This window comes from Drosophila bipectinata, chromosome XR (assembly GCF_030179905.1).
Source record: "Drosophila bipectinata strain 14024-0381.07 chromosome XR, DbipHiC1v2, whole genome shotgun sequence".
NCBI classification, from domain to species: domain Eukaryota; kingdom Metazoa; phylum Arthropoda; class Insecta; order Diptera; family Drosophilidae; genus Drosophila; species Drosophila bipectinata.
In genome coordinates, this window is record NC_091735.1 from 17,931,871 (window position 1) to 17,943,953 (window position 12,083).

General features: G+C 43.2%; 1 protein-coding gene across 1 annotated transcript; it reads right to left on the minus strand.

The window, feature by feature from the left end:
- Positions 1–884: 884 nt before the first annotated feature.
- On the minus strand, positions 885–9,026 carry B-H2 (homeobox protein BarH2). Its single transcript, XM_017250926.3, has 3 exons — positions 7,800–9,026; positions 3,225–3,477; positions 885–1,994 (listed from the first exon to the last, which is right to left on the minus strand). Exons 1-3 carry the CDS (start codon positions 8,788–8,790, stop codon positions 1,397–1,399), a joined length of 1,842 nt encoding a protein of 613 aa, XP_017106415.2. The 5' UTR covers positions 8,791–9,026; the 3' UTR covers positions 885–1,396.
- Between the last annotated feature and the right edge of the window lie 3,057 nt (positions 9,027–12,083).

Consider the following 12,083-nt stretch of genomic DNA (forward strand, 5'->3'; position numbering starts at 1 on the left):
AATATACATATATTATTATGAATATAATATGGTAGATATATATTAAATAAAAGATATAGTACAAGAGTTAACTATTAAAAAAAGCAAGTTTATAGAAAGATCTATGATAGCAAACCTTATAGACTATATAGTCTTCCACAGCTTTTAATAGATAGATCATATTAAACCACAAGACCATGCCTTAGTATAAAGGTTAATTATGATAGCAAACCCTATAGACTTTATAGACTTCCAAAGCTTACTTCAAGGCTAGGTTTGTGTTCCAACTCACGCTACCATCTCTAACAGTTGATATCCTTTGGTTAGCTTGGTGGTTGATCCTTACTGCGCTCCCAGCTCCCCCCCATCTCCCTCCCCGGCCCGTTCCGGCAAGTCAATTAGAAACGTTTCAGCACTCGAGTGGCGAGCGGCGTCTTTCTCGCAGGACTCGCTCCTTGCCAGACCCTTGGACTCAGGACCGGCAGGACCCTTGGCAAATGTTAACAATTTCTAAGTGAGCAGTTTAGTGGTCGGCAACCAGCTCACTCTTCCCAGGCAGCCAGGCAACCAGGCACTCCTTGCCCAAAATCCGCAAAATGCAACAGTTTTTCGAGGACCCCTCGAGTATCGAGTATCGCATATCACGAGCATATCGCCCTTGAGATCCCGGCGTTTCGACTTTTCGGCTCGTGTGTCAGCTCGCATTAAAATCAGGATCGAGTCCTTAAGTTCCCAAACACAATACCCAGTTCGCTCCATCTCTTATTTTTTTTTTTTTTTGTATGAATTGCTCTTTTTTTTCTTCAATTTTTTTTTTTTTTTATTATTACACTACACACAATAGACGCCTTAAGACTAGGCACAAAAAGTTAGAAAAAAAAAAAATTATTGTTTTGGAAAAAAAAATGGTTTTTGTTTTTTTTTTGTTGGTCTGCTGCGTATGTACAAAAATCATTTACAAAAATTTACAAAATTTTCACTAAGCTAAGATTTAAATGTAGAAAAAAAAAATGTTTTTTAATTTTAAGATTATTTTTTACGTTCTTGGTTTATACACAATATCTATGGGGGGGCTATTCGTAGCGACAGCTGAGAATGGGGAAAGGCTAATACTGGAAATATAGATATCAAGTTTCAAAAAATATTTAAGCCATTTTCGAAATTGATTTTTTTTTGAAGCTTTCTTCTACCTGAATTGTGGATTTAACTTAAAATATTTGTTACTTTTTAGAACTCAGAGAGTGAAGGTTAAACCTTTTTTTTTTTAAATAATATCTTAAGGAATTTTTTCATTAAATATTTCTTTAAAAATTAAGAATTTTAAAATTTATTTGAAAAACTGCCCCATTCCAAAGGTCTTGAATAGAGCCCCTGCTGTTTTGTTTGTGAGATCCAGCTTAGGGAGAGGCGACTGTACTTAGACCTCCAGGGCCAGTTCCTCGTCGTCCTCCTCCTCGCGCTCCCGTTCTCGCTCCCTCTCGCGCTCCTCCTCTCGCTCCTGGTCCTCCTCCTCGACCAGGTTCCGGCGCGGCGGACTGCCCGGGTTGAGGGGCGGACTGGGGGGCGCCCGTTCGCAGTCAGCTTCGCTGTTGGCGCTCTGCGACGTCGCCGGCGAGCGGCTCAGCGGCTGAGCGGCGGAGGCAGAGGCCGAGGCAGAGGCGGCCGCAGCAGCGGCGGCGGCATAATACCCGCTCAGCATGGGTGCGGCGCCGGGGGGCGGCGGGGCTGGCATGCCGGGTAGCGCCATGCCGGGCGGCATGCTCGACGGATACGGAATGCGGTAGGAGGCGGGCAGGGCGGGCTTCTGTAGGGCGGCAGCGGCGGCCGCCTGGCGGTAGTAGATATCGATGGCGGAGGGCGGGGCGCCGTGTGGCGACTGGGCGGCGGCAGCGGCCGCGTACGGCCAGGCGCTCAAGTAGGGCGTGGCACCGCCGTAGAGGCGCTGGAAGGCGGCATAGTTCCCGGCCTCGGCCAGGAGCTCCAGGCCCACTGCCGTTTGACGCTTCCACTTGGTCCTGAAAAGGAAATAAAATACAAAAAAATATTAAAAATTGAAATTGAAAGACTTTATCTTTGAAATTTTAGAGCCCTTCCTAGGTCCCTGCCGATCCTGCCAAGTCCTTCAATTAATCACAAGTACTGCCGAGTCACTCTGGCTCGTCTCATGTCCCGTTGAGCGGCTTTAAGGATTCCCGCCCGACTGTTTATATTTCGCACTTAATTGTTTTGTCATTAATCTTGGGCCTGCCCACCGAAAAAAAAACACAAACCGAAAATAAATAAAAATACTTTAAGCCGTAAACTGAAAACTGAGGCCTAATTGGCAGGGAAACGCCTCTCCCGCTGCCTGCTCTCTCTTCCTTTATTTTTTTGGCAACGAAATCCTTTAATTGTTTGTGGCGCCAGGACCGAGACGGAAACTAGAACTAGAACCAGGTCGAATTTGGGTATATTTTCATCGGTTTTTTTTATGCCCATTCATGCTCCGAGAGGCGAGAGCAGCTGTGAAAATTGTTTCCATTCTCGAAAATGACTTTTCCGACAAGGATCAAGGATCAGTTACAATTCTTACAGTTTCTATGTTTGAAGATATTAAGGTTTTAAGACTTGAGCGAATTTGGCGAAAAGAATTAAATTTTTTAATAAAAAAATTCATTAAAAGAGGGTACTCCACAGCAGCGAAATTCACATCCGGTTGCGTTTTTTTGCGCCGTCAGCAGTCCCAGACAGTCTGCTCTGCTTCTTCTTCTTCGTACCATTCTGCTGGCCCATCGATGGATAAAAAAAAAATAGTGACAAGTCATTGGGCAATAATTAAAAACGAAAATAAAACGCGATCGAACGTAATAAGGCAGCCGCAGTAGCAACAGCAGCAGCAGCAGCAGAAAAAAAGCAAAAAACGCAACAGCAATGTAACGAAAGACTTAGGCAACAAACTTGCACTGAGAAAAAAAAAAACAGCGATTCTCATTTATTAAAGAGCACCAGAATGGTAGGAGGGAAGATTTTACGACACGGAGCGCAAAATGCAGCAAATTAAGTAATCAGCATAAAAACACAAACACACCGAGAGATAAGGGAGAGGCATTAAAATGATTTTTATTGGAAAAGTGCGCGAAGAAATGGGCGCAACCCATTAAAGGTGCTGATTAGCGGGCCTTAACCCCACAACGCCGGGCCCGGCTCTTAACCCATTAATCAGGCTTGAAAGGAGCCGCCTAAAAGACACTATGGTGCACACTCACCTTCGATTCTGGTACCAGGTCTTCACCTGGCAATCGCTCAGCTCCAGCTTATTGGCCAACTCCATGCGGTCCTGGACACTGAGGTACTTCTGCCGCTCGAAGGACTTCTCCAGGGTCTGCAGCTGATGGTCCGTGAAGGCGGTCCTGGCCTTGCGCTGCTTCTTGCTCAGGCTGAGGCTCAAGTGGGAGGAGGAGTCTCCGTTGGCGGAGCTGCCGTTCTTCAGGCTATCCTCGCCGTCGTCGTCCTTGCCGCCTAAAAAAAAAATATGATATTTTTTTTTATTATTTGAAGAATTAAAAGTAAGTTCGACTTCTAGGCTAGATGGTTCTCCCCTCCCCCACCACCGACGGACATATCTCATATTTGCAATTTTCTGCAACATTTACGCGCTTTTTTTTTTTGTTCTTTTATGACCGGCCAACATGCAACAAGATCAACTGGCTAACTGGCGACTTGCAACGCGCAAGATAGCCACTTGCAACTTGCAGAGGCAAGAGCTGCTCGCTGCAACCGCCAAGATATACCATACACCATGCATGTGGCAACATTGTTATTTTTGTTGTTTTAGTCTTTTGCTAATTTGCAATTAAACAGTTTATGAGCACAAATTACAACAAGAAAGCAACAACAAACAATTATCAGCATTACCTTAATGGATATATACATATATGTATGCTGCATGGCTGGTGCAGCAGCAGAAGCCTCGGCGGCCAGCAAAGTGAACTGAACTTTTTATTATGTGTGTATTATATATTTGGTTTAGAAGCGACTAATTAAGAAAGGCTATCTTATACTTGTGGCTAGTTTAAAAGATTCGAATTAAAAAAATTAAAAAATAATTCCTAAAGAAAGAGGCAAGCTCTCTTCTCTCAGTGGTGAGCTTGAAAAATCTGTTTTACTTTGTTGATCGGCTGCTTCTCTAATAACTGAGTCACGCCCCCCTTCTTCCGCCTTTTCTCTTCCTCTTCTCTTCCCCCCTCCGGTGGCAACACCCACTAGCATACATTTTTTAGTTCGTTTCGTTTTTTTAAATGCATTAATAGCGGTTCCCCACCGAAGAAGTAGTTTGACTTTCGAAGTATTTCCGCAATTTCTGTTCCACACTTGGCAGTGCCCATGTACCTGCCGCTGCAACTTGCAACAGCCCCCCTCCCCCTCCCTTCTTGTGTTTGTTTCGCATTCGCATTTGTAATTAAGTGCTTGTGGCTAAACTGTATTAAACATGCTTAAGTGTGCACCGCCGACTTCCTTAGGCCGACCGGCCTGCCAACTTGCAAGTTGCTGGTTTTTTTTTACTTTTCATTTTAATTGTGCAACAACTATGGGAAGAAGAAGAAAAAGAGGCAGCCGCACTTGCAATTGGCCTTTTTGCATTTTAATTAGAAGAACCTTCTTCTCCTCCCCCCTCCCTCCCTCCCCCATTTCCCTATTTCCCTGCACTTATTTCCAGACATTGCTTTGTTTGCCTCTTCCCTGACTTTTCAGTTAAACGTTTATCAACATTTTGATAATGTTGGCGTTTAGTGCACAGTCTGGAGACTACAACAACAACAACAATGTGAGCTTGCATAACGGTTGTTGGGTTTTCGTGCCGCCTAAACTATAAATTGTAATTATTTTTTTTTTTTTTAGCATTTCCTTCACGGAAAATGGGCGGTGAATAATATCAGGAACAGAAACAAACTCAAAGTTAAAAAAAAAATAAAAGCTAAAAATAATATTCAATAAAGTGTTAAAAAAAAGTTAACATTTTAATGACATAACTTTTAAATCGCAAACACCGTGTGCTTATAAACGAAAATTATCCATGAAATTGAATAATAGAATCGTCGAAATGGGAGAACTCGCAAAAAAATATTCATAATTAATTTATAATTTTTGGCATTTTCGCCAAAAAAGTGCCACCAATTAACCTTTATTTTAGAATTTAAAAATCAAAGCGAAAAACCAAAGAAATAAAACGAAGAGAAACAAAAGACTTAAGCAACGAACTTGGCCTGGCGCACGTGATTTTTCATGGATATATATGGGGATCTGGGGATATCTGGTGGTGGGTTCATCCATTAAACCGGAGTGTGCGGATTAAGTGGATGAGCTTGGCCCGCTCTTCGGGTCTGGAAGCCAAAGCAAGAGTCTTGAAATTCCTGAAATGCCAAAAAATCGGCCCCGAAAGATGATGCCCCAAAATATCAATTTCAATTTGAAATCATTTTTCTGTTCTCTTTCCCTTTTTTGATCGAGCTGCTGATCCTTGGCACTTGGATGGAGGCATTGGAGCGGCAACTCCCTCGATCTGGTTCGGGCTTGATTCGATCAAGCTACCCCCCCGTTTCGATCAGTGTACAGTTCAGTGGGCAAGCTTGTGGGTCAATTTCAAACGCGGTGCCTCAGCGATCAATCCTTTTTTTTGACTCTCCAGCGTAAAGAACAGGGCCAAGACTGGAGAAGACTGGAAGACTGGAGAGAAGAAGAACAACAACTGTCGCTCGCACGCGTCTCAAGTGACACGCGAGTGTTGAACGCGTTCGAGTGCCTCTGCCCCGTCTCTTTCTTCGACAGTATGGACCTCTCTTTCTATGCATCCCTATCCCCGCCACCCCCCGTTTTTTAAGGATTCGGCTAAGCCTGGGTGGGCTTTAGCTTGCGGTTTCTACAGCTTTCGTTACTAATTTGAAGGCAAAGGGTATCAGAAGCTTCGTAGTCATCGTCTTGAGATCACAACTCTCGGCGTGGGACAGAGAAAGCCAGCGACAGAGACAAAGCAACTCCAAAAACCCAAAATGTCAATGGGTATATATAATATTTGTGACTGCGTGTGGGTTTCTGTGCGGCACTGTGTAGCTGTCCAGCCAGCAGATTAAATTTAATTTTGATTTCTTTAGTTTTTATTTTTATTTTAACAGTCAAGAAAGTGTGTGTGTGTGTGGCTGGCTGACTGACTGGCCTTTGTTTGGCTTGTGTCTCAAATCAAAGCGATTTCGAATTGACAGCGGGACGTCATAGCAGACGGGGGGTCTGCCCTGGCTGGACGGACTCCTTTGATTTAATCTCCGTTCTCCGTTTGGGTTATAGTTTAATTTGTTAATTGATTCTGGCACAAGTCAAAAATGTGAAAATTGCCCATAAAATTGGGAAACATGATTGCCACGAAAGTTGGGCCAGGAGATCAGATGGCCAAGACCCACCTCTGAATCGTACTTGTAGACCAGAATCGTTTCCAAACGATTGCAATTACTATTTAATAGTAATTTGTCATAATTTGCATAACGTTTAAAAGCACTTTGCGAGTTTAAAAGCAAAAATACTAAAAACAAAAATCAATTAAATTGTTGCATGCTAGTCTGAGTGCCGAGGGCTGAGGAGGGAGGTGCTGGGGCACAGTCCAGTGACAGTTCTGAACGGGGAAATAAGCTAATCCACCGGGTGAGACGGTGGAGGGGGAGAGATACCAAGACACCTGCCTCTCAAACTCACCTGTGCCGACACCCCTCTGTCTGCCTCGCCAGCATTCTTCGACCTACCGAGCCAACATTTTCCCTCAGTTCGAGCCTCACAATTTATGGTGGTTGTTGTTGCGGTTGGCATTCATGTGGTTGTTGTTGTTGTTGCTCTCGTTATCTATTAGCTAACAGCCACGGCAACAGAAACAACAACACGGCCAACACCTCGGCTCGATAATGCACTCCACATACGGCTAAGAGAGTAGGAAGTCAAGGGTCAGGGATTGGCTTCGAAGATTGTCTGGAGGTTGCATTGCCTTGTTTTCTAGTTCCAGATGTTAAGGTTTTTAAACAAATTCGTATCTTTACTTGTGTAATAATCAGTTGCTTTCGTCACCAAACTAAGTCATTAGTTTTAAACTAACTTTTAACAAAATAATTATGTGATGTCACAAAAAGGAATGTAAGGCTCTTTATCTAAGGCTCACTTTCCTTGAAGTTAAGTCCCTTAGTCCCTCAGAGCTGGGATCTAAAACTCCCAATTTATTCAGTTGCTTTCGTCACAAATCTTAACCATAAGATAACTTTACTTTAAAAGTAAGAAGATTAAACTTCTAGGAGGTCAAGGAGGTCAACTTCTGTAGCTTGCTTTCCTCAAAGTTTAGACCTAGTTTAGAAAACCTTAAGAATTTAGATATTAAATATTAAAAATCTAATTTATTCAGTTGCTTTCGTCACAAATCTTAACCATTGGCTTTCAAAATACTTTACTTTATAAGTAAGGAGATTAAACTTAAAGGAAGTCTAGGATTTTTAGTTTGCTTTCCTTAAAGTTTAGTCCTAGTTTATAAAGCCTTAAGAAACTAAATACTAAACATCTAATTAATTCAGTTTGTTTCGTCACAAACCCTATAATCGTTAGCTTGGAAAACTTTCACTCCACAAATCACAAATTATATGAAATTTGTGACTTGATTTATGGCCTTTGGAAATATTAATGTCGAGTGATAGCTCATCGGAGAATAGGAGGCTCTATAGCTATTTGTCCTAAGCCCCCAAATCACTCTTAATTTTAACTCAATTTTCGATTAATTCGATTAATTAATTCCCAAAAAACCCAAATCCAAAACTCACCGCAATCGTCGCTATCGCTGTCATCGATGGTACTGGCCTGATCGCCACTGATGCTGCTTCCTGCCCCTCCCAGCAGTATGCTGCCATTGTTGTTGTTATTGTTGCCACTTGAGACATTGTTGTTGTTGCCACTGCTGCCATTATTGTTGTTATTGTTGTTGTTGCTGCCGTTGGAACCACCCAGTTGCTGCAACATGAGAGGCGATCTTGACCGCTCGTCGTGGTGGCTGGGATGCTGCTGGTGGTTAATATGGTGTTGCTGCTGCAGCTGCTGTTGTTGTTGTTGTTGCTGCTGCTGCTGCTGGTGGTGGTGCGACTGGGGCTCCAGGGGCAGGCCGTGGCGGTGCAGCGCCTCCAGGCGATCCCTCTCCATTTGTTGCAGGTGGTGCGGATGGTGGCTCAGCGAATGCTGCAGGCCGTAGTGGGCGGGCGGAAAGTGGTGCAGCATTGGGTGGTAAGGATGGTGCGGATGGTGGGACTCCCGGGACTCGCGTTCCCGTTCACGCTCCCTCTCCCTTTCCCGCTCCCTCTCGAAGCGCAGCAGTTGCTGCTGTTGCACGATATACTGCTGCAGTGCAGCCTGCTGTTGCTGATGCTGCTGGTGGTGCTGTTGCTGCTGCTGTTGATGGTGGTGTTGGTGTTGGTGGTGCAGGACCGGGTCCCTGTCCTGCGGATCTGGGGGACTGCCACGCCCGGCCGCCGCCAGAGCCGCCGCTGCTGCTGCCGCCGCCGCCGAAGCAGCCGCTGCTCCCGCCAGGATATCCGTGATCATGAACCGGGATCGGGTGGCCTGTGTGGTGGTTGTGGTGGTGGTGGCTGCCACCGCTCCGGCTGGCATGGCCGCCGGCAAAGCACCGCCGGGCGGAGAATCGCGTGGCCTGGCGCCGCCGCCGACGGCAGCGGGATGGCCTGTACCGCTCGTCGGCGCACTGGCGGTACCGCCAACGGGATTGGCCGTTGCTGCGGACATTTCCGGTGGCATTGTGGTCATGTGTTGTTCCTGCACTACCGTTATGCACTCAAAAAAAAATTCGCCAACTATGTATGTATGTATGGGTGTGGAAAGAGTTCACAGAACTACAGAGTATTGAGAGTTTTTTGGTTTTTATTATTATTTTTTTTTTTTTGGTGATTCACGTAAAAAACTGGTAATACCGATGAAGAACTAAAGCGGAGCAGTGCTTCGAACAACCGCTCGCCTTTGGCTTTCGACCGAAACTGAAAACTGAGCCAGCCAGCCAGCAATATCGCTGCCCCAGCCAGCCAGCAACAAATTGCCGCTACAACACCACCAACATAGGGCCAAAACCAAAAAAAAAAAAAAAAAAAAAAAACATCAAAAACCAGTTGAGTCTCTTTTTCGTTTGTCCACACACCTGTCTCGTCGTCTCTTTCTGGCTGGCGGTTTTGGCCAAGTGGTGTGGTGGATTTGGCTCTCTGTCGCCCGAACACTGGCTCTCTCGCTCGCTCGCCCGCTCGCTCTCCGGGAGTAAGAAGCCCGTGTCTATTGCCCGCATTTATTGGTCGTAATTGGCAGCAATTGACATTCATTAGGCTTCAATCAGCGGCACTTGAGTGTGTCTCTCAGTGTGTGTGTGTGTGAGTGTGTGGGGGTGTGGTGGGTTTGGGCCATTCACAATGGCCGCTCTAACGGTTGTTTTTATTGCAACTTTGTTGTTACTTTGGCAGCTTTGTAGCGGCGATTGTTTCTTTAAAGAATTTCGAATATTTTTTTTAATTTCGAATGACATCTCATGGAGGTAAGACCCGTTTTTCAACCCTTGATTTTGCAATTTAACCCTTAAGCCCTACTTAAAGAATTTATTTTTTAATATTTGTTCAACCCTAATGAGTTAATTTAACCCTTAAGGGGAGGCACTCACTAATAAAGCCTATTAGAAATTTTTAATTTTTTAAAAAGATTGTTTCTTTTAAGAGTTTATTTTATTTTTTGAAAAATTATGAAAATATTTTCAAATATAGAAACACCAGTCTTAATATTATAATTATTATAATTTCATAGAAGATTAGATCCTACATCCTTTCCCAACTTACCATAAACTTTTTATAGCAAATAACCACCAAACCCACCACGATTATGGCCAACAGCAAACTCAACAGCTGCCTTGTATCTGATGGATACGCAAAGATAGCGAGATGGCAAGATGGATGGATGGATGGGATGCTGTCAACCCTGTTTTGGGCCAGGCCACGCCTCCCTAAACTGGTTCACACACACACACACACTCGCACTGAAGTGGCTATGCCCGTCTCTTTCACACCGCCTCGTCCGCATCCTCGCACTCGCTCGCCCCCTCTCGCTCTAGCCCTGTTGTTGCTGTCTTTTGTTATTTTTGCGCTTGTTAACACTTTTTGTTTGGCATTTAAACAGTAAATTGGCAGCAGTTAAATGATGCAGGCTCGCTCTGCCTCTCTCGCACACCCTGCTGCCGTCTCTTTCATCTCTCCACACACACACATGGACTGTTTTTTGGTCTTACTCCTGTGCCTGGTGCCGGAGTATCGATGCCAATTTGCTGCCTAATGTCCAAGTGAATGGCGAGACTAGTTGGTGGTGTTGGAGAGATGCTGGGAGGCATCACCCTCCCCTTCCCGACTGGAGGCCGTCCTTGCCGCAAGGAGGCGGTCTCCCCGCCCAGCCCAGTCCCACCCAGCTGCACTCGCACTCGCAAAAAAATAAAAAATGGCCTACGGCAATTGTCTGGAATTATTTACCAGCAGCTTCCTGTTTGGATGATAATATCGTTCCCGGAACCACCGACATCGTCTAACCACATAGATGGTGGCCCCCGGCGTGCAGCAAACATTTACGACCTGGCTAACTATGTGGCAAACGATCGGTTTAGGCAGGAAAGTGCAGACGTGACCAGGATGGAAATCAATGCCAATCCGTGGAATGCCAACTTTTCTTTGTTTTTCCCCCCTCCCAGTCCTCAACCCCCTTCCCCTTTATGGCAGCTAAAATTCCCATTCTAATTCCAGTCCCCGGAGGAGGTAGAATCTCTTAGAATGGAGTAATAATTGTTTCATTTTTGTTTAATTCTAAGAGGAGCCCCAAATAAAGGTCTTACTCCAATGAGCTTCTTACAATACATCCATTATCTTTTGGAAATAGACTACCATATCTTACTTACTAGGGACTTGCGTACATAAACCTTTGAAATATTAATCTTTAACCTTCACCTTTAATTTGTAATAATACTCCTTTCGGGAAGTACAATCCTACTTCTATTATATCCTAGACTACAGACTTCAACATCTAAAAAAATATCGAAATGTTAATTGTTTCTTATAATGTTCCTATTGGGAAGTAACTCCTAAGATATACCATAAGATAACTATAAGATATAGTCCTATCTTTATACCATGAATGTGAAATATTAAGAATTGCTCCTTAAAATACTTAAAATAAACTTTAAATAAGTTTAATACTCCCATTGGAAAGTACTATCCTACTCCTATCTTATCATCCTAAAGGCTGAATTCAAGGACTAGCTTGCGAAAACCTTTAATTTTTGTATAATTCTCCTTTAGGGAAGTACTATCCTACTCCTATCATATCGTGGAGTGGAAATGTAAGGACTTGTGTCTATAAATATTATTTTTAAATATCGAAATTCTAATTTTTGTAATATTGTTCCTCTATTGGGAAGTAACTCCTAAGATATACCATAAGATAACTATGAGATATAGTTCTATCTTTATATCCTGAAGGGTAAATATTAAGACTTGCTGCAATACTCCATTCGGGACGTACCATCTTACTGCTATCATATCGTGGAGTAGAAATGTGTCTATACTTGTGTCTAAGGACTTGTTTCTATAAATATTATTTTTAAATATCGAAATGTTAATTTTTTTAATAATGTTCCTTATAGGAACTTCCTATAGAGAAGTAACTCCTAATATCCTAACTCATAGAATCCTAACTCTTAACTTATAAGACAACTATTAGATATGGTCCTATCTTTTGATGCTGGATGTTGCATATTAGATTTTTATATATATATTAGATATATATATATATATATATAAAGGTTATTATTCTATTATTTTACTATATACTATATTATACTACTATTATTATAATAAACTTAAAATTAAAAAATCTAAATATTAATATTTGTAAATAATACTCCCATAGGGAAGTACTAACCTACTCCCATCTCATCATCCATCAAGGAAGAACTGCTTTCCCAAACTGTATCTCTAAAACCCTCTATTCTAAACTCCTATTCTATCTACCCAGATAATAGGCCTTTA

What these genes read in the sequence shown, in the direction of transcription:
- B-H2 (XM_017250926.3), bottom strand. Translation starts at nt 8,790, where the DNA reads ATGACCACAATGCCACCGGAAATGTCCGCAGCAACGGCCAATCCCGTT. An exon ending in CAGCGATAGCGACGATTGCG is followed by an intron (nt 3,478 to 7,799) that starts GTGAGTTTTGGA and finishes TTTTTTTTTTAG; the next exon opens with GCGGCAAGGACGACGACGGC. An exon ending in ACCTGGTACCAGAATCGAAG is followed by an intron (nt 1,995 to 3,224) that starts GTGAGTGTGCAC and finishes TTTCCTTTTCAG; the next exon opens with GACCAAGTGGAAGCGTCAAA.